The sequence below is a fragment of the Chionomys nivalis genome, chromosome 8, assembly GCF_950005125.1.
Source record: "Chionomys nivalis chromosome 8, mChiNiv1.1, whole genome shotgun sequence".
Classification (NCBI taxonomy): domain Eukaryota; kingdom Metazoa; phylum Chordata; class Mammalia; order Rodentia; family Cricetidae; genus Chionomys; species Chionomys nivalis.
In genome coordinates, this window is record NC_080093.1 from 68,795,782 (window position 1) to 68,817,758 (window position 21,977).

General features: G+C 45.1%; 1 protein-coding gene across 3 annotated transcripts in view; it reads right to left on the reverse strand.

Annotated features, from left to right (window-relative positions):
• The window catches only part of Itgam (integrin subunit alpha M), a 43,053-nt gene that overhangs the window by 3,375 nt on the left and 17,701 nt on the right, over window positions 1–21,977 (reverse strand). For 2 of the 3 annotated variants that reach the window (XM_057779245.1, XM_057779244.1), the window contains exons 10-24: window positions 21,776–21,849; window positions 21,479–21,608; window positions 20,880–21,022; window positions 8,589–8,729; window positions 8,291–8,503; window positions 7,014–7,144; window positions 6,762–6,925; window positions 4,190–4,350; window positions 3,966–4,097; window positions 3,360–3,433; window positions 3,014–3,155; window positions 2,800–2,922; window positions 2,158–2,237; window positions 957–1,040; window positions 630–705 (exon numbers count right to left, since the gene is read on the reverse strand). In XM_057779245.1, coding sequence (XP_057635228.1) covers window positions 630–705; window positions 957–1,040; window positions 2,158–2,237; window positions 2,800–2,922; window positions 3,014–3,155; window positions 3,360–3,433; window positions 3,966–4,097; window positions 4,190–4,350; window positions 6,762–6,925; window positions 7,014–7,144; window positions 8,291–8,503; window positions 8,589–8,729; window positions 20,880–21,022; window positions 21,479–21,608; window positions 21,776–21,849 — 1,868 coding nt within the window. The remainder of the gene's footprint in view (window positions 1–629; window positions 706–956; window positions 1,041–2,157; window positions 2,238–2,799; window positions 2,923–3,013; window positions 3,156–3,359; window positions 3,434–3,965; window positions 4,098–4,189; window positions 4,351–6,761; window positions 6,926–7,013; window positions 7,145–8,290; window positions 8,504–8,588; window positions 8,730–20,879; window positions 21,023–21,478; window positions 21,609–21,775; window positions 21,850–21,977) is intronic. The other variant, XM_057779246.1, reaches the window with a different exon arrangement.

A 21,977-nucleotide genomic window follows, 5' to 3' on the forward strand; every position in this document is an offset into this window, starting at 1 on the left:
TTGATATGCATGTGCATCCATGTGTGTGAATGTGTGGATGTGCATGTGTGTGTGAGTGTGTGGATGTGCATCTGTGTGTGTGCATGTGTGTGTGAGTGTGTGGATGTGCATCTGTGTGTGTGCATGCATGTATGTGTGTGAGCATGTGGATATACATGTGTATCCATGTGTGTTCATGTGTGTATGTGAGCATGTGGATGTGCATCTGTATGTGTATGCATATATGTATGTGTGGGTGCATGTGCATCTATGTGTATGTACATATTGTGTGTCGATGTACATGTGCATCTGTGTGCTAGCATATATGTGAGAGTATGTACATGTACATCCATGTGTGTGCGTGTATGTATATGAGTGCATGTGTGTGCACATGGATCTGTATGTGATCTATGTTTGAGTGCATATGTATGCATGTATGTATATGAGTGTGTGTATGTGCATGTGTATATGTTTGTGTGTCTGCACACATGTTTACATATCTGTGAGGAGGGAGTGTAGAACAAACTTAGAAGTGTGCCTGACACACAGAAAGCACAGTATTCATGCTTCCTGCAACTGCCTCCTGCCCTCCCTTCATATCAGCTTCCCTCCCAGCATCCCTCAGGACCCGGGCTTCCCCTGCTCCTCACCTGGTACTGATGCTGTATGTCCTGACTGGTCATCTCTGAAGCTGTGAAGTTGAGGTATTTGGTAGAATTCTCATCACTAAGAGAAAACAAGAGTAGACAAGAGGTGACCGAACATGAAGGTGTCCTGCTTGGACATAATACACAGAGCACAGGAAGGGGACAATATAGCCCTTGAGGGCAGCGTCTGTCAGACTCTGTGTGGGTTTGGGCGCGCGCTCACACACACACACACACACACACCATTCCTCCACTCAGTCACATGGCATGCACACAATCACACAGCCAGTGGTGTCCAGCCTGTCAGGGGAGAGTGGGGTGGAGCAGCACCTGGTGACAACCATGTAGACGGCGTACTTCACAGGCAGCTCCAACTGAGCCTCCGTTTTGTGGGTCCTGGACATGTTGTTCTCACTAAAAGGAAAGCAGGTCCTCAGCCAGCTCTAAGAACCGAGAGTGAGCCTCTCCGTGCCCCCCACTCCTCTCCGTGCCCCCCCCGACTCTGCGTCCACTCTGTCTGCGTGTCTGCTGTCCCCATGGTCCTCTCGACCTCTGCTTCATCAGGCCCTACTCACTCCAACAGCTACTGCGGCCTCTGACTGCTCCTCCCAGCCCCCACCTTTGCCCTGATATACAAATAAATGTAACCGTGTGTCTCCCGTAGTCTAAACAGCAAACTTCCTAGCAGTGCCCTCAGTGATCCCATGCTACCGCCATGTCTGACTGTCACCAGCTCTTTAAATCCTGCTTCATGTGCTCAAGCTACTGTTTTTTTTTTACTGTGTGTGTGTGTGTGTGTGTGTGTATTTGGGTATAACATGCCACAGTATACACTTGGAGGTCAGAAAACAACTTCTGGAATTGGTTTGCTCCTTCCACCATGTGGGTTCCAAGGGTTGAACCTGGGTCATTGGGCTTTGGCGGCCTTGCCTGATGAGCTATCTCAGCAGTCTCTCTCATGTATTTTTACTAGATGTGGGTAGCGAGAGGGTCCATACACAGCGCCGCACATGTTACAGGGTAGAGGACCACTTTCTGGAGTCAGCTCTCTCCTCCAGTTTCACATGGGTTGCAAGGATGGAACACGGGTCATCAGGCTTCACCCACTGAGCCATCTCACGGGCTGGTCTGGAGCATGCCCAGATACCTCCCAGTTCCGGGTCTTGCCCGCTGCGTGCTGCCTGCTACCTTTAGGCTTTTGCTTGACTTAGTCCCAACCTAAATGTGTTTTCTTCAGGGATCTTCTCAGAGCACTGGGCATCCCTACCTCCCCCACCCCCATCATTTACTTTATACTATACAGTAATCACCCGTTTCCCTGCCTATCCACGCCACTGAATGTTCATGAGGGCGACCACAATTGTCTTATCAACCACCGTGAGACCCCAGCAATGTCTGGCACATGGGTGCGTGCTCAATCCGTTTGTTGAATTAATAAAGTCATCCAAACAGAGAACCGATAGAGAGAAGAAAATGATTCATCCTGGCTGGGCCACAGAAGGGAGGGTGACCACGAAATGTGGGAACGTACCTGGTCACGTTGGCCTTGAGGAGCAGTTTGTTCCCAAGGGAAGCATCAGAGTCCACATCAAACGTGACATTAAAGGTGACCTAGAGATGGAGAATGGAAACGGTGATTTAAAATAGTAAAGAAAACAGCACCGCTGTCCACCAACCATTGAATGGGATAAATCAAACATGGCTGGCCCACGTAATAGAATATTGTTCGGAAATAAAAAGAAGAACTGACAGGCAAGTGATCCTGGAAAATACGATGTTGGTGAAAAGAAACCAATCCCAGAGGACCATGCTGTATGTGTCTATGGATGGGAGATATCCAGGAGAGGTGAATCCATACAGAGAAGGTCGATTGGGAGGCCCCAGGGGCTATTAGCAAGGTCTCAGATTGAGCAGAGTGGCGGATGCAAACCTCTGAGAATACTTAAACACCACTGAATTGTACACTGTGGGAGGTTCATGGGATCGATAAAGCCAGTTTGTAGAAAGGGGCAGCTTCTCCCTTAGGATAAGGAGAAGGAAGGAGGAGGAGGAGGAGGAAAAGGAGAAGGAGGAGGAAGAGAGAGAGAGAGAGAGAGAGAGAGAGAGAGAGAGAGAGAGAATTCCATAGGATGACAGCAGACAGAAGGACAGCAGCAGGAGCTGGAGTTCTGACCTCGGAGTTAGCAGGAAAGATGGGGGTGTTTATGTTCCAGGTGGTACTTTTCAGAGCCCCGTGCCCTTCAGTGGAGGAGCTGGGCTCAGCTGCCACACGCCAAGGCTTCTGGGTAAGCGGGTTCTGGAACCAAGGTAGGCAAATGTAGTACCGTCAACTGCCAGCCACGGGGGCGAGGAAAGCAGAGCCGGGAGACCGGAGAGGATTCGGCTACCTGACTTGCTGACACCTTCCGGTAAGACAAGCCAGCCGGGTAGTAGAAGGTAGCCGTGGTCCCGTAGGAGTCTTCACCGTCATTTCTCACTGTCACCCTCAGGTTGAAGTCCCGAGGGTCTCCCACCACCAAAGTGTCCCGGCTGTGAGAATAACAAGACCATGAAGTACCAAGGGCTTCGCCTCAGCACGTCTGGTTTGATATAGACAGGCTGCAGAAACTTGGAGAGGCAGGAATGTAACAGCAGGCACAAGGAACCTTGTGGTGCACAAATATCTCTGAAGAAGCCTGGGCTCCTTTGGGGACCAGGATCCAGACTTAAGGGAAGCGATACCAGGACACTCACCCCATGGAACTCAGAGTGATGCTGAGGTCATCCTGACAAATGCTGTCGTTGCCACAGTTCTTCTCAAAGGGAAGCTGGACAGGGCACATCATTGAAACGAAAGAAACAGAAATGGTTAAGGGGAACAATTTTTTTTTTAAAATTTATATATTTATTGTGTATAAAGTGTTCTGTCTGCATATATGCCTGCAGGCCAGAAGAGGCACCAGATCTCAATACAGATGGTTGTGAGCCACCATGTGGTTGCTGGGAATTGAACTCAGGACCTCTGGAAGAACAGTCACTGCTCTTAACCGCTGAGCCATCTCTCCAGCCCCAAGGGGAGCAATTTTTTAAAAATGTTTAAATGAACACCAGGTGGTGGCACACACCTTTACTCCCAGCACTCAGGAGGCAGAGGCAGGAGGATCTCTGTGAGTTTGAGGCCAGTCTGGTCTACAAAGCTGGTGCCAGGACAGCTAGGGCTACACAGAGAGACCCTGTCTTGAAAAACAACAAACAAACAAACAAAAAACGTTTAAATGAAATTACATAAAATAAAAATGTTTCAGCAAACTCTTTCTGTTCTGTTCTCTACTCCTGCAAGGCCCCGACTCCAGGACTCACCGTAGCTGTGAAGAGCCTCTGAGCATCCTCAGCCAGAACGGGCCGGAGGTCCCTAGAGGAGCCCAAGGGCTCCCCCACCAGCGTATAGTTGAGGCGCAGGACGATGGGACTCACGGAGTCCTCCACACAGACCTAAGGGAGAGTGGGAATTTGGAGCTCCGCCTTCTGCAGTCTCCCGAGACCACCCCATCCCCAGCCAGGAGCCCCGCCCTTCGCCTGCTCACCGGTAACTGCAGCTTCAGGGGTTCACATTTCCGTGCCAACCCAAAGTCCTGGACCCTCCGGCGAGTGTTGTTCTTTGTCTCCTCAAAGATGGCACGGACACGGGCTTGTGTGCGGCCAGGGTCTAACGCCAGGTCGTAAGTGACAGTGCTCCGGATATCTCCTGAGAGGAGAGGGGGCGGTGTGAGGAAGCAAGGCAGGCAGAGGTAGGAGACCACAGCTCGGCTCCCAGCTGTGTGATTATCCACGTATCAACTGGCCTCTGTCTTAATTCATTACTTTCCAAGAAAGAACAGTAACAATGGCCCTCAAGGGGTTAAAAAGAAGAAGAAATGAGGTCGTGCCTACTGAGTAAACCCTCAAAAAGCGTGGCTAGGGTTGAAGATTTAGCCCAGTGGTAGAGCACTTGTCTAGCAAATGCAAGGCCCTGGGTTTGGTCCTCAGCTCCAGGAAAAAACAAAAAAGGTAAAAAGGTGCAATGCTGGACAGTGGTGGCTCACGCCTTTAGTCCCAGCACTCGAGAAGCAGAGGCAGGCGGATCTCTGTGAGTTCGAGGCCAAGCCTGGTCTAGTCTAGTCTGGAGTTTCAGGACAGTCAGAGCTATTACACAGAGAAAGCCTGTCTCGGGGGCGGGGGAGGGATAGTCTCTATTCTGTAAGATATTAAAAAGCTATTTATGCTCCTTTCAAAGTTTTGTTTGTTTGCTAGTTTGGCTCTGATATTCTAATCTGGGCATTCACAGTTTAGTAGTAAACAGCTTGAGAAGAATTTCTATGTAGATTTCATGATACCTTCTTCCTACTGTTCCTAGTCTCCAAAACATTTCTATTTCTAGTCAAGCTGGCTCTTCTGACCTCTGGACAGGTAAGAATGGAGCTGGAAAAACATCTATTCTCCTCTTCCTGTTTCTCTCCGTGTCAGCCACTACTATTCTGCCAAAGCGCAATGCTTCTCTTTAAGAATGGGGGCAGGGAAGAGTCAGGCCATTGGCAACAAAACCCTGTTCAACTTGATCAATTGAATCTCCCAAGCCAGTTCTCTCTCGCTTGAGAATGAAGCTGTTTGAAAATGGGGGGAACTGGAAAATACAGTAAGTGAGCGAGTGCCAACTCGGAAGGGCAGACCCCAAATGTTCTCTCTCCTGTGTAAACCCTGGCTTCTGTTTCTAACAGGATCTCACTTCTGATGGGAGAGCGTATGGAGAGGACAGAAAGTGACAGGGGCGGCCATGAGAAGAAAGGAGGCGTTAGGGAGACGAGCAAGGAGAGCGATGGGACCCATGTGGCAGGAAAGAACAAAGAGGATACTGGAGGGTGGGGGTTACGTGGGGTTGGAAACACGGAGATGGGGAAGCAACCGAAAATAAGTATGTATGAAAATGCTATAAAAGAAGGTAAATATTGTAAGATAATTAATAAAAAAAAACATGTTGGTCTTATATTAAAGTTCTTGATCCATTTGATGTTAAATTATGTTCTACATAGCAAAAATCAAAACAAACAAGTGATTTGAGGGGTTGGAGAGGAGGTTTGGTAGCTCTGAGCACACACTGCTCTATCAGAGGGCAGGAGTTTCGCCCCCAGCACCCTTGCCAAGCAGCTCCCACTGCCTGGACTCCAGCTCCAGGCATCCAGAGCCCTCCTCTGGCCTCTGTGGACACCCACAGTCCTGTGCACACACCTACACAGAGACACGCACAAGACTAAAGAGACATACAATTAAAAATATAATAAATCTTCCTTCAAAGTAATTTTTAAAGATTACTTGGCAAAGAAAATTTTTTAAAGAGCTGAATGAAGCATGTTTGGAAACGCTGTAAAACTTGTCTAAGAATGAAATATATTGGTCTCTAGCTTTGTATGTTTAAAATAGTCATTGAAAAACCACTTTGGGTAGATAATCCTCAGCTGTAAAGTGTTTGCCTAGCATACACAAAGTTCCGAGTTCGGTCCTCAGCACCACATAGAACTGGGTAAGGTAGTTCTAGTGCATGGAAGTAATGGTCATCTTCCTGGGCATGTGACAAAGGTCAGCTTTGCCTTGAAAAAAATAATTTATTATCTTACTATTATTGCATTAAGTAAAAACAGGAGGTTTCGGGTGGATATATAGAGTATAACAATCTGTGTACATTTTAAACATACATAATAGATGTAATGAAAATACAAAACTATGTGCAGATATTCTTACATTTAAAAAAGAGAAAGAAAGAAGAAAAGAAGGAAAGAAAGGGAGGGAGGGAGGGAAGGAGGGAGGGAGTGAGGGAAGGAAGGAAGGAGGGAAGGAGGGAGGAAAGGGAGGGAGGGAGGGAGGGATGGAGGGAGGGAGGGAGGGAGGGAGGGAGGGAGCCCAGTTTGCTCACAGACCTGGGGGTGCTGGTTCTCTGGACTACTGACACAACACACAAGTGTCACCTGGTCACTTCTCTGTAGAGGTTGCTGGGCTTCCACATTCATTCTAGCCAGGCTTTAAAAGGCTGTCAGCACCAGCCAGAACTTTCTTCTGCCAGAAGCCTGGGCAGACCGAGATGACATGCTGTCATGGAAACCCGGAGGTTCAGCCAGCATCTCTCACCTTCTTGCAGCCGATCCCTGGTGCTCTTGTGAACACGGAGGCAGACTCTGACCTCCCCAGCATCCTTGTTTCTTGAGGCTTGATTCTGACATTCAAACACACTCCTTGCTAGGACATTGGGAATGAATTCCATGGTCGCCTCAAGTCTTAACACGGGCTGGGCTCTAGAGGGATACCAGAGAGTCATCAGGAACCAGAGATGGCAGAAACATTCCAAAGGCAAAGAGCTGGTGCGATCAGAGGGGTTCTCACCTGAGCAGCAGGAGGTGCCCCTGGGCCCCCACAGCTAGGTCTGTCAGGCCGTCCATTGTGAGATCCTTGCCTCCACTCAGTGACTGACCGAAGTACTGGAGCTTGGGGGAGAAGCTGGCACCTGCAATGCGCTGAGGGCAGGAAAGGAGAGAGGAAGGAGGCAAGAGTGTGACTGGGCGCTGAGGCAGAGGCTCTCTTCATTACCACCCAGCCTTTTCAAGGAATTCAAATGACTTAAGACCCACTAAGGAGCTGTTTAACTTTAAGTCACAATCTCCAAACAGTATACAAAATTGTCCTGGATTATCTGAGTTTCCTAAAGAAAGTTAAAAGTTTTACAGGAAAGAAATTAAATATATATATACCATTTCACCCACCTGGATCTTATGTATATGATCAGAAAAAAAAATCTCAATCTCTCTCTCTCTCTCTCTCTCTCTCTCTCTCTCTATCTATCTATCTATCTCTCTCTCTCTCTCTCTTTTTCCTGAGACTTGGTAATAGCTCTGTAGGCCAGACTGGCCTTGAACTCACAAAGATTCACCTGCCCCTGCCTCCGAAGTGCAGGGATTAAGGGCATGAGCCACCACTGCCCAGCTCAAAATTATCTCTTTCATTACATCTATCTTCCTTGAGGAAGTGTTCACGTTAAAGGTCAGAGAACAACTTTTTGTTTGGTTGGTTTTTCGAGACAGGGTTTCTCTGTAGTTTTGGAGCCTGTCCTGGAACTAGCTTTTGTAGACCAGGCTGGTCTCGAACTCACAGAGATCTACCTGCCTCTGCCTCCCAAGTGCTAGGATTAAAGGCGTGCGCCACCACCACTCGGCCAGAGGACAACTTCTAAGAATTATTTCACTCCTTCCATGATGTGGGCCCTGAGAGCAAACTCAGGTACGCAGGTTTGGCAGTAAGGGCCTTTACCTGCTGAGCCCTCTCACCAGCCCCAAACTCTCATATAAATACAAGAAGTAAGAGGAGAAAGAAGGCATTGGCAATTAACACAGTAACACCCTCAACAGTGGAAAGCCAATGCTAAACAGAACCAAGCAGTGTGGGGCCAGCAAGGCCTCAGCAATAAAGCTGAGTGTGGGTGCCCCAAAGCACCGCCTACCCTTTCAAAGAGTTCATCTAGGCTGGAGAGTCTCTGAGGCAGTGTGAAGAGTGTGTTACTCTCTTAAAGGTTCTGGAAGGTGTGTAGGAAAACCGATCTGGCAGTTAAATCAGAGGGTCCAGACCACACAAGTCAGTGCCATGCCAGGTCAGCAGTGGGGACTTACCTGGCTGTGAGCGGTGCTGATGCTGACTGTCGATGCCCCATGAAAGACGTAGACTGCTCCCTGATTCTCCTGTTCTCCTGGAGCCCCGACGGCCACATCCGTCAGCTTGTCCCCATTCACATCTCCCAGGACAGTCAGAGCTGCCCCGAAACGACCCCAGGGATGGCCCTGCTCGCCGTGGAGAATGGCTTCACACTGCCACCGAGCCCTCTGCTAAACAGAAATAGTGTCAGGCCCAAAACCATGACAACCCTTCACCTCACACCCAGCCGCATCTGGCCATCCATTCATCACTTACCCCTCTAGGCAAAGGACACACTGACACCTGGCCTCCTCGGGTCTGCTCATAGTAATGAGGGGCACCAATGAGGATCAAGTTGGTACTGCCATCACCATCCATGTCCACGGAACAGAGGGAGGCCCCAAAGTAAGAGCCAATCTGAAAGAGATGGGGGGGAAAGATCACACACCTCTGGGAGTTTCCTGTCTGTGAAGAAGCCAGACTTGGTGGTGCGTACCAGCACTAGGAAGGCAGAGGTAGGAGGATCAGGAGTTCAAGGATGCATAGGGAGATAGGTGAGACTTGTCTCAAAGGAAGAAGGAGGAAAACCAGATCATGACTGCGGGGAGGGGAGGGTGTGGAGAAGGCAAGATTTTCTAGGTGGCTTTTGGTGACTTGAATAAGAATGACCCCCATAGGCTCACCTATTTGAATGCTTAGTCACCAGGGAATGGAACTCTTTGACAGGATTACAAGAGACACATCCTTGTTGGAAGAAGTATGTGACTGGGGATGGATTTTGAGGTTTTCTTTTCTTTTCTTTTTCATTCCTTTTTTGGGGGGGGGATTTGTTGTTTTGTTTTTGTTAATTTTTGAAGACAGGGTCTCTCTGTGTTAACAGCCCTGGCTGTCCTGGAATTTGCAGGTTGGTCTTGAACTCACAAAGATCTGCCCACCTCTGCATCACCAGTGCTGGAATTAAAGGTGAACACCTGACAAAATACAACATCCCTACATGATAAAGGTCTTGGAGAGTACAGGGATTCAAGGAACATACCTAAACATAATAAAGGCAAGATACAGCAAGCCAAGAGCCAACATCAAACTAAATGGAGAGAAACTCACAGCGATTCCACTGAAATCAGGAACAAGACAAAGTTGTCCACTCTTTCCATATCTATTCAATATAGTTCTTGAGGTCCTAGCTAAAGCAATAAGACACCAAAAAGAGATCAAGGGGATACAAACTGAAAAAGAAGAAGTCAAACTCTCACTGTTTGCTGATGATATGATAGTTTACATAAGCAATCCCAAAAATTCTACCAAAAAGCTTCTACAACTCATAAATACTTTCAATAATGTAGTAGGATACAAGATTAACTCAAAAAAATCAGTAGCCCTCCTGTACACAGATGATAAAAGGACTGAGAAAGAAATCAGAGAAACAACACCCTTCACAATAGCTACAAATAGCATAAAATATCTTGGAGTAACTCTAACCAAACAAGTGGAAGACTTGTATGACAAGAACTTTAAATCTTTAAAGAAAGAAATTGAAGAAGACACCAGAAAGTGGAAAGATCTTCCATGTTCTTGGGTAGGCAGAATTAACATAGTAAAAATGGCAATCTTACCAAAAGCAATCTACAAATTTAATGCAATGCTCATCAAAATCCCAGCAAAATTATTCACAGACCATGAAAGAACAGTACTCAACTTCATATGGAAAAGCAAAAAACCCAGGATAACCAAAACAATCCCATACAATAAAGGAACTTCTGGACTTCAATCCCTGACTTCAAACTCTACTACAGAGCTACAGTACTGAAAACAGCCTGGTATTGGCATAAGAACAGACAGGAGGACAACTAGAACCTAATAGAAGACTCCTTCAAACACCTGATTTTTGAAAAAGAATCAAAAAATATCAAATGGAAAAAGAAAACATATTTAACAAATGGTGCTGGCATAACTAGATATCAACATGTAGAAGAATGAAAATAGACCCATACCTATCACCATGCACAAAACTCAAGTCCAAATGGATCAAAGACCTCAACATAAAGCCAGCCACATTGAACCTTATAGAAGAGAAAGTGGGAAATACACTTGAACGCATTGGCAGAGGAGATCACTTCCTAAATATAACCCCAGCAGCACAGACACTGAGACAAACAATTAATAAATGGGACCTCCTGAAACTGAAAAGCTTCTGTAAAGCAAAGGACATGGTTAACAAGACAAAACGACAGCCTACAGAATGAGAAAAGATCTTCACTAACCCCACATCAGACAGAGGTCTGATCTCCAAAATATACAAAGAACTCAAGAAGCCGGGCGATGGTGGCGCACACCTTTAATCCCAGCACTTGGGAGGCAGAGGCAGGCGGATCTCTGTGAGTTCGAGGCCAGCCTGATCTACAAGAGTTCCAGGACAGGCTCCAAAGCCACAGAGAAACCCTGTCTCGAAAAGCCAAAAAAAAAAAAAAAAAAAATCCAATTTAAAAATGGAGTACAGCAGGGCGGTGGTGGCACATGCCTTTAATCCCAGCACTCGGGAGGCAGAGGCAGGTAGATCTTTGTGAGTTCAAGGCCAGCCTAGGCTACACGGGCCAGTTCCAGGACGGGCTCCAAAAGCTACAGAGAAACCCTGTCTCGAAAAAAACAAGAAAGAAAGAAAGAAAGAAAGAAAGAAAGAAAGAAAGAAAGAAAGAAAGAAAGAAAGAAGGAAGGAAGGAAGGAAGGAAGGAAGGAAGGAAGGAAGGAAGGAAGGAAGGAAGGAGTAGCCAGGCGGTGGTGGCGCATGCCTTTAATCCCAACACTCGGGAGGCAGAGGCAGGCAGATCTCTGTGAGTTCAAGGCCAGCCTGGTCTACAAGAGCTAGTTCTAGGCCAGGCACCAAAGCTACAGAGAAAACCTGTCTCGAAAAAACCAAAAAAAAAGAAAAAAAGAAAAAGAAAGAAAGGAGTATAGACCTAAACAGAGAACTCTCAACAGAGCAATCTAAAATGGCTGAAAGACACTTAAGAAAATGTTCAACATCCTTAGTCATCAGAGAAATGCAAATCAAAACAACTCTGAGATTCCATCTTACACCTGTAAGAATGGCCAAGATCAAAAACACTGATGACAACTTATGCTGGAGAGGTTGTGGGGAAAAGGGAACACTTCTGCATTGCTGGTGGGAATGCAAGCTGGTACAACCCCTTTGAATGTCAGTGTGACAATTTCTCAGAAAATTAGGAAACAACCTTCCTCAAGACCCAGCAATACCACTTTTGTGTATATATCCAAAGTCTTGCCACAAGGACATGTGCTCAGCTATGTTCATAGCAGCTTTGTTTGTCATAACCAGAACCTGGAAACAACATAAATGCCCCTCGACTGAAGAGTGGATAAGGAAAATGTGGTACATTTACACAATGGAGTACTACACAGCAGAAAAAAGTAACGACATCTTGAATTTTGCAGGAAAATGGATGGAGCTAGAAAACATCATTTTGAGTGAGGTAACCCAGACACAGAAAGACAATTATCACATGTACTCACTCACAGGTGATTTTTAAACATAAAGCAAAGAAAGCCAACCTACAAATCACAATCCCAGAGAACTTAGACAACAATGAGGACACTAAGAGAGACTTACATAGATATAATCTATATGGGAAGTAGAAAATGACAAGATCTCCTGAGTAAATTGGGAGCATGGGCTGAAGGGGGGAGGGGAGAGGCAGGGAGGGAAGCAGAGAAAAATGTAAATCTCAATAAAAATCAATAAAAAAATTTTAAAAGGTGAACAACATATCTGAGGGGTTTTGAGGTTTTCTTTTCCTTCTCTTTCTTTTAGATTTATTTATTTATTTATTGTGCATGCGGTATTCTACTTGCTTGTATGCCTGCACACCAGCAGAGGGCATCAGTCTCATTACAGATGGCTGTGAACCACCAGGTGGTTTCTGGGAATTGAACTCAGGACCTCCAGAAGAACAGCCAGTGCTTTTTTTTTTTTTTTTTTTTTTTTTTTTTTTTTTTTTTTTTGGTTTTTCAAGACAGGGTTTCTCTGTAGCTTTGGTGCCTGTCCTGGAACTAGCTCTTGTAGACCAGGCTGGTCTTGACCTCCCAGAAATCCGCCTGCCTCTGCCTCCCGAGTGCTGGGATTAAAGGCATGCGCCACCACCGCCCGGCCAGCCAGGGCTCTTAACCTCTGGGTCATCCCTCCAGCCCTGAGGTTTTCAAAAGCCCAGTGTTCCTTTATTTCTCTCTCTCAGCCAATAGATCAGGACATAGCTTTCAGCTGCTGCTGCAGAGATGTGTCCCCATTCTCCTGCCATGACAATGAACTAAACCTCTAAAATTGTAAACAAGCTCCCAATGAAATGCTCTCTTTTCTAAGAGCTGCCTTGGTCATGGTGTGTCTTCACAGCAGCAGAACAGTGACTAAGACATGGTTCAGAATACATTTTGAGAAAGCACAGGCGCACACACAAGAGAGAGAGAGAATGTTAAGGGTGAAATCCAGGACTTCAGACATTCTAGGCAACTGGTCTACCATTGAGCTACACCCCCAACCAACTGAATATGCTCCTAGCTAGAGGAATATATCATAAAGCCAAGGGGAAGTAGGATTGTAGTTATCACAGATGATATTTTAGGGAAATTACTAAGGCAGCTAAGAATATGATGCATTGGAGAACACAAATACAATATCTAGAAGAGCAGACATGGTACCTTTAGAATAGAATTATCTGCAGAAGCAAAGGATAAAGTCTAATATGGCGGGCTGGAGAGGTAGCTCAGTGGTTAAGAGCATGGGCTGCTCTTTCAGAGATCCTGAGTTCAATTTCCAGCAAGCACATGGTGGCTCACAACCATCAATAATGAGATCTGGTGCCCCCTTGTGTCACACAGACATTTGTGCAGGCAGAATACTGTATAAATAATAAGTAAATAAATGAATAAGTAAATCTTTAAAAAAGAAAAGAAAAGAAATCCGTATGATGTTAATGGGATCCTTTAAAAAAAAAAGTCTAATTTGACCATAATCAGTTTGATTGGGTAAAAACCACAATTATAAGACTGGTGGTATAGCTCGGTGGTAAACTACTTGTCCTGTATTCTTGAAGCACTGAGTAGTTTAGTCCCTAGTACTGAAAACCTTGCTGCCCAGAAAGTTTTGTGTTATCTGACCAGTAAAAATGTCTTTTTCATATGCTCTAGGTAAACACGCAGCATTTATCCATAGAACCCAGGCGTTTATCGCCCACTTTCTCATTCACTCAACACAGACGTGTTTGCTGAGCACCAGACGGGGTAGCAGACACGGTGCCTTCAAGGACTCTCAGCACAGCAATGTGGAGAGAAGAAGAGCAAGTTAAACAGGGATGTGTTACAGGTTTCAAACTAGAAGCCCCAGGAAGGAAAAGTACAGAGGACTCGAGACAACACAAACTCTGCGCCCCCCCACCACCACCACTGCAGGAGACTCACTGACCACCCAGTGAAGGCTCTGGAGCTTTGTCCTGACGTCAATAGCATTTTTTAGGTCAGGTTTATTGGTGATAAATTTTGCATAAAATAAAATTCAGCTGTTTTAGTTACAGTTTCAGAGTTTTGACAACATCCAGTCATATGATCATGACCACCATCAGGCTATGGCCTCCTCCTGGTGCCTCACGGTTGGCTTCTTCCCCGCTGACACCACTGCTGTTTCTGTCCCTGAACCACGGTTGTTCTCGTCTAGATTGCTATGCGAATGGCTACACAGTTTGCAGACAACTTTAGACTTCGTCTTTCAGCTCGAATAATTGACTTGAAATCTATCCATATTGCTTGCGTGCATTAGTAACCCACTCCTATTGCTGCTGAGCCCTCCACTGCACAGGCCTGTCACAGCTTGCGATTCCATCCTCCAGCTCAGGGCAACCCGATGCCTCCAGTGTGATGTGGTTGGGAACAGAGCAGTGGCAAGCATTCGATTTCCATGTGAATATCTGTCTCCATGCCTCCTCAGTTATGCTTAGTCGCAATGCTAGTGTGTGAACGGCTGTCACATCTCCTAAGAAACTGGCTTTTCTTTGGATCAGTCTCATCAGACACGATAAGATGGTCTGCTGTAGATTGTCAGCCCCACTGTCACTCGTTGGAAAGCTTCTCCATTACATTTTTTTGTACTTTTGTTGAATACTAATTCATCAATTGCAACAATAACAGCATAAAAAGTGGTGGAAGAAGCTGTCAATGAGCAGTTTTTTTTAATGTGGGTGAAACTGTCATCTGTTAAAAACAGACTACAATAACTGTAAGGTGTTTTAAGTAAGCCTCCTAAACACAGAGAAATCTGCGGCAGAGACACAGAGGAGAAATCAGTATAGAACTATAATGAATATATATAGACTTACATAACTATATAAATCAATATGTAACTACAGAAATTTTATCAAAGCCAAATGAGACAATAAGAGATAGAATGGAGCAAAGGAACTGCAAAGCAGAAAACAGTGAACAAACCCAGGTTGTTCACCAACAATTGTGCTAAGTACAAGCAAATTGCCCTCTTTAACCAAAACATAGAATATACAAATGGGTTTGGAGCTTTTGTTTTGTTTTTCATTATATGTACAGATGTTTTATCTGCATATGTTTGTGTGTTATATGTGTGCCTGGTGCCTATAGAGGCCAGAAGAGGACATTAGATGCCCCCAGGAACTGGAGTTACAGATGGTTGTGAGCCTCATGTGGGTGGTAGGAGTCAAACCCAGGTCCTCTGTTAGAGCAATGAATATTCTTAACTGATGAGCCAACTCTCCAAGCCTGACTGAAAGGGTTTTTTAGATTCAGTACTGGCTACCTAAATTAGCCCTATAGGTGCAGATTTATGGACATAGCTTGAAAGTGAAGGGAGGAGAAAAAGAGCTACTCCACGCCAACAATGACCACGAGAGAGGACGATGCCAAGACTCCTGCCAGATGAGCTAGCCCTGTGTCAATCTACCCTGAAGACAGAATCAGAGTGGAGAGAGTCCTGTGCAGCAGAGCCTGAACACACCGGTAATCTGAATGCCAGTGAACCAGTAAGAAGAAAAAGATTTCCAACAAAGAGAAACCTGTGCCTTGCTACTCCATCCCATAAAGAGTTAAAGAGCAGCTGGGCGGTGGTGGCGCACGCCTTTAATCCCAGCACTTGGAAGGCAGAGGCAGGTGGATCTCTGTGAGTTCAAGGCCAGCCTGGTCTACAAGAGCTAGTTCCAGGACAGGAACCAAAAAGCTACGGAGAAACACTGTCTTGAAAATCAAAAAAATAAATAAATAAAGAGCATCAGTTATTGGAGTTGAGGGTGAGAGTCTCACATAGCCCAGGCTGGCCTTGAACTCCTGAGCCTCCAGTCTAAAGGGCTGGGATTACAGGTATCCCAGGTGTGAAAGAGGGGGAATAGTTTCAAAGTCACTTTATAAAGTCAGAATTACACTGCTACTAAAGCCAGACAAGCGCACAAATCAAAAGAAACAAAAAGAAAACAGCCTGCAAAAATCCCTAAGTAAAGTGTTAACAGAATGAGCTCAACAGCACATTTTCAAATGATTCCTTGGGTCTGGCGACATAGATGAGAGGTAGTGGGATATTTGCCTAGTGTTCATGAAGCTACCCAATACTGCAAAGGAAAGGAAAGATGAAGAATAAGAAAAAAAGGGGGGGAAAGAAGAAGAGAGAAGGAGGGGAGGAAGAAGGGGAAGAGGTGAAGGGAATTGTACTGCCAATAAAGCTAATATATCACATCTCTAGACTAAATGGGAAAAGTTGTGTGATCATTTCAGGGCATGCAAGAAAACCATCTTATAAGATTCAACATTTCTTCAAAATAAAATTTTAAACAAATTAGTTATAAAAGTATATGTTGACGGGCAGTGGTGACTCACACCTTTAATCCCAGCACTCAGGAGGCAGAGGCAGGCGGATCTCTGAGTTCAAGGCCAGCCTGGTCTACAGAGCGAGTTGACACACACACACACATACACAAACACATGCATGCACGCACACACATACTACATAATCTATGACACACTGAGAGCAAACACCACCCTGAACGATAAGAAACAAACTGTCTCCTGTAAGATCTGAGCAGCACTGTTGCTCAACACAGTAGAAGAAGCCCTAGGCAGAGAAATTAAGCAAGAGACAGAAAATAGGGCAACTAGACAGGAGGAAGCAAAATTTACATTTTTTTAGGTTCTATCAAAAATGCCATTGGAGCATATAATTTAGTAAAGTTAAAGGTCACAGAATCCACATACAAAAGCAATACAAAAAACTAGGTACCAATAGTGAACCATCTGAAAACAATTGTGAAGAAAGTAACACCATTTACAACAGCTATAAAAAACAATAGGTCTAGGGCTCAGCAGTTAAAAGCACCTGCTGCTCTTCCAGAGTACCTGAGTTCAGTTCCCATCACCCACGTGGGACAATTCCCAATCACCTGTAACTCCCACCTGTAATGTCCCAGGGTATCTCCTAGAACCCATGGTATCCATGGGCCCCTGAACACATTCACAAAAGCACACATATTGCCAGGCGGTGGTGGCGCACGCCTTTAATCCCAGCACTTGGGAGGCAGAGGCAGGCAGATCTCTGTGAGTTCGAGACCAGCCTGGTCTACAAGAGCTAGTTCCAGGACAGGCTCCAAAACCACAGAGAAACCCTGTCTCGAAAAACCAAAAAAAAAAAACAAAACAAAAAAAAACAAAAAAAACAAACAAAAAAAAAAAACAAAAGCACACATATTTACTATGAAAAAAAAGAAAAGAAAATTGGTGGCTGGAGAGATGGCTCAGAGGAATAGAGCACTGGCTGCTCTTCCAGAGGTCCTGAGTTCAATTCCCAGCAACCACATGGTGGCTCACAACCATCTGTAATAAGATCTGGTGTCCTCTTCTGTACTGCAGGATACATGAAGGAAGAAACCTATATACATAATAAATAAAAATCTTAAAAAAAAAAAAAAGAAAGAAAGAAAATTAACGAAAGTCTGTAGATACAGCTCAGAAGAGAAAATGCTCCCTTAATAGCATGGAGAAAGTCAAGCATCACATAAGTGGGGTGGTGGTACACTTGGAAGAGGCAAGAAGATAAGAAGTGCAAGGCCACTGTCAGTTACTTAGAAAGTTCAAAGCCAAGCCAACCTGGGCTACTTGACATTATCTAAAAAAAAAAAAAAAAAAAAAAAAAAAAAAAAAAAAAACCTAGGAATGATTTTAACCACAGAATGGAGCCTCTTTAGAATGAAAAATATAAAATATTGAGAAGAGGTTGAAAAGAATATAAAAATGAAAAAAACACATTTATGAATTAGAAGAATTAGTCTGCATTGAAATAAAATGGCAGTTTTAACTAAATATATCCTTATAAATTCTAAAATTCATAGAAAGTCAAAAGAATCCTCAAATATCCAAACAGTCTTGAGCTAAAGGAAGAAACATAAAGGTGGTACAGTATGTAAGCCTGCCCATACCTGGGAGCAGGGACACACCTAGAGTCACACCTCTGGGGGCAAGTGAGACAAGATCATTGTCAAGGACAAGCCAGGCTGAATAGCAAGATCCTGTGGAATAATTCTTCCAACACTGTGTGAATAGCTGGCTACTAGCTGAACAGGATAAAGTTAGGTGGGAAAGCCAAACTGAGAATGATGGGATGAGGAAGGGTGGAGTCAGAGAGCACAAGCCACACAGAGAAGGAATCAGGCACACAAAATGGGATAAAGGTAAAAGTCATGAGCGTCGGGGCAGCACATAGATTAGTAGAAATGAGTTAAGTCGTAAGAGCTTGTTAGTAATAAGTCTGAGCTATTGGCCAAGCATCTATAAGTAATATTAAGTCTCAGTGTGTTTATTTGGGAGTTGTTGGTGGGACAGAAACTTCCACCTACATATATGGGGGAGGATGCTATAATCAAAGCAGCATGGCATCAGAATATAAATAAGAATAAGCCAGGTGGGTGGATGCAGAAGCCAGAAATCCACATTCTCATGGGCAACAGATTTTCAACAAAGGCCCCAAGGACATACATGAATATCCGTTTGATAAATGTTATCGCTTGGGGAACTATTTATGGGCAGAAGAATGCAACTAGACCCCTATTCCATTTGAGTCTAAACATACTGAAGACCTAAACATAATGCCTAAACTATGAAATTACTAGAAGAAAACAAAGGAGCACTTGAGGACCTTGATATGAGCAGGGCCGCTTTTTATGTTAGACCCCAAAATGCAGACAACAGAAACAAAAAAAACCTCAGTTGTCAACTTGACTATATCTAAAATCAACTCTGGACACTGCTGAGAGGAATATGATTTTAATTTGATCAATATCTCAACAATACACTTGAGTACTTGAAAAAAAGAAATAGTAAGAGTGGCAGTCACTTGTTTACGATTTTAAGATGGAAACATTTTAAACTTTTAAGCATAAGGCCGGCTGGAGACTTTGTAACTGACCCCTTTCAAGTTGGGGACACGCCCTTTAGCCCACATGCCACCAGGAGTTTTCTATGTGAAAAGATGTCGGGGTGGGCCGGCTTCTATTTCTGGCTCTACTTGGGTGAGTACACAGCTCTTAAAGCCTGTTTACAATGAATTATTACATTGAGGTTTTTCAAAATAGCACTTTCAGTGAGAAAGTTCACATAACATAAATTCTCTGTTTTAAAGTGCAAAAACCAGTAGTGTTTAGTATATTCTTGTTTTGTAACCATGGGCTCTAAATCTGTAGCACTGTCCCCAGAAAGGAACCTTGTGTTGATTAGTCCCCAGCATCTGCCCCACTTCATCCGCTGGTGACTCCTGACCTGCTTTTTATCTCTATATACTTGGACATTGGGGTTGTGTAGTTGGTTCTGCTGTTGTTTTCTTTTGGTTTTGAGAGTGAGTCTCAAACAATACAGTCCAAGCTAGCCTAGCACCCACTGTGTAACCTAACTTGACCTCAAACTTGCAACTCTCCTGCCTCATCCTGCTGCATACTAAGATTTTCTGCATGCACTACCATACCTGGTCTGTAAACTCAGGATTGGGAAGTGCTCTCCTTTTTCAGAATTGTTTGGGTTATTCTGGGTCTCCCTCATTTCCCCATGAACTTTGACATCAGTTTGTCCATCTGAAGCATCTTAGAGAAACAGCTATGTATCAACAGATATGGAATTACTTCAGTAATTTAGTATGTATATGTGGGTGCCCATGAGTGTGTGTGTCTGTGTATCTGTGTGTGTGTCGTGTGTGTGTGTGTGTGTGTGTGTGTGTGTGTGTGACAGCCAGAGGTCAACCTCAAGGGTCATTTGTTGTGGAATATTATTTCAACTGGGCAAAGATGTGTTATGTGTTACATTTGTTTATGCTGCATTTATTTAATTATGAAAGGGAGGAGCAGCTAATAGCTAGGCAGAGAAAGAGAGGGCAGGGCTAGAGAGGGGAGAGAATAAAAAGGAGCAGAAATCTAGGCTCAAGGGGAGAAGAAATGAGAGGAAAGGGAGGGAATGAGGAAGACACCCAGGGCCAGAAGCCAGGCAGCTGCCAGCCCGCAGACACGAGAAGCAGCGAAAGCAAGATTACAGAAGGAAAGAAAAGTAAAAGGCCCAAAGACAAAAGGTAGATAAAGAGAAATGGGTTAATTTTAAGTTAAAAGAGATAGCCAGAAAAGAGCTAAGTTAGACTGAGCATTCAAAACTAATAATAAGTCTCTGTGTCATGATTTGGGAGCTGGTTGGTGCCCCCATTCTCACCTCCCCCAAAAAAGCCTGGTTCATCATTCTTTAGCAACTGTCTACCTTGTTCATAGAGACAGTCTCTCAGTTTCTTGGAGCTCACCAAATAGGATATGATGCTGGCCAGGGAACCCCAGGAAATGCCCCTGTCTCCACCTCCCCAGCTCTGGGATCCCAAGCATGCCACCATGCCCAGCTTTTTATGTGGGTTCTGGGCATCAAATTCACATCCCTATTATCTCCATAGCCCATCAACAGGCATGGAATTACTTCAGTATTTTAATACCTAATGTAGCTGTATTGGTTATATCCTGATGAACAGCAGCTCGAAAAACCAGGTCATCATAGAAAACTCCATGCAGTTCAAATACTACTGGTCATTGCTGGGGAAGTGCTGAAGCTAGGACTAGAAATAGCTCAGTAAAGCACTTGCCCAGCACACATGAGGCCCTAGGTTCAAACCCCAGGACCACAACACAAGAAAGAAAGGCCAAGGCCAGGCGGTGGTGGCGCACGCCTTTAAACCCAGCACTCGGGAGGCAGAGGCAGGCGGATCTTTGTGAGTTTGAGGCCAGCCTGGTCTACAAGAGCTAGTTCCAGGACAGGCTCTAAAGCTACAGAGAAACCCCGTCTCGAAAAACCAAAAAAAAAAAAAAAAGAAAGAAAGAAAAGAAAAGAAAAAAAGGCCGAAGACATGACATTCTCAGACTCAAAGCTCACCTGGGACTCTCTAACATGGAGCCCTCCAAAGATGCCACATGCAGCACTGGTCCACCCTAGCATCTCAGTTCCAGGGCCCTCTGTGTCTTCATGTTTCACACACTCTACACTTACCTGGTTGCCCTTGACATCAGCCTGGGGCTCCCAGGCACCGAAATTCTGTCTGAACATCACCACCAGACCAGTATGCTGATATCGAGGTGCCCCTAAAAGCAAGCTTTGGACCCGGCTCCTCACGATGACCGCAGAAGAATAACCTAAGAAGAATGTTTGTAATAGGCAAAGCGTTTTCCGGTGCAGACCTGGCCTCCTTTCACAGTGCAGGCCCGTTCCTAAGTAGGACAGCAGAGCAGCCCCAGGCCTGATGTGCTGGGGCGACTATTATGCACATAACCAAAATTAAATTTAGATTCTTTTTTTTTTTTTTTTGGTTTTTTGAGACAGGGTTTCTCTGTGGTTTTGGAGCCTGTCCTGGAACTAGCTCTTGTAGACCAGGCTGGGCTCGAACTCACAGACAGATCCGCCTGCTTCTGCCTCCCGAGTGCTGGATTAAAGGCGTGCGCCACCACCGCCCGGCCCTAAATTTAGATTCTTAAAAAAAAAATCTCTACAACTATCCCAAAGGCCAACAAAAGATCCAAAAGCATGCGTGTCAGCGGAGTGACATCACATTCCGATCCCTTCCTAGAACAACCCCTGCCCTCCTCACTTACCCAAGTAAGCATCATTCATATCTGAACCCACTCTGGTTGTGTTGACGAAGGTGGTTTTATCCTTTGATGTGTACAGAAAGGCTCCACCTGCCCAGTCAAAGCTCCCCACAGAGCCCAGCAAGGGACCATTCTGAGGAAAGGAGCATAACAGGACTGAGGGGGAAAGAAAGGACCAGAGATGCCCATCAAAAGAACCTCCTCTGGAGTACGTGCCACGGAGAAAAGCCCCCAACCCTTGCACCTCTTCCTTCTTTGTGCCCCCACTCTTCACCCCTAGTTTATTGTAGGAGCACTCACAGAGGTGATGGCGGCACTGAAGCCTTCTTGAGACATCTCATGCTCAAAAGAGCTGGTACTTCCTGTCTGAGTGCCTGCAGGGAAGAAGACGTTCTACGTGAAAGCAAGCAGAGAAGCGTGGACCAAATATCCAAAACCCCAAGTGCTGTCATGGCAGACAAAGGGAGGCTCCCACGTTGAACACGCACAGCTTGAGAGGATG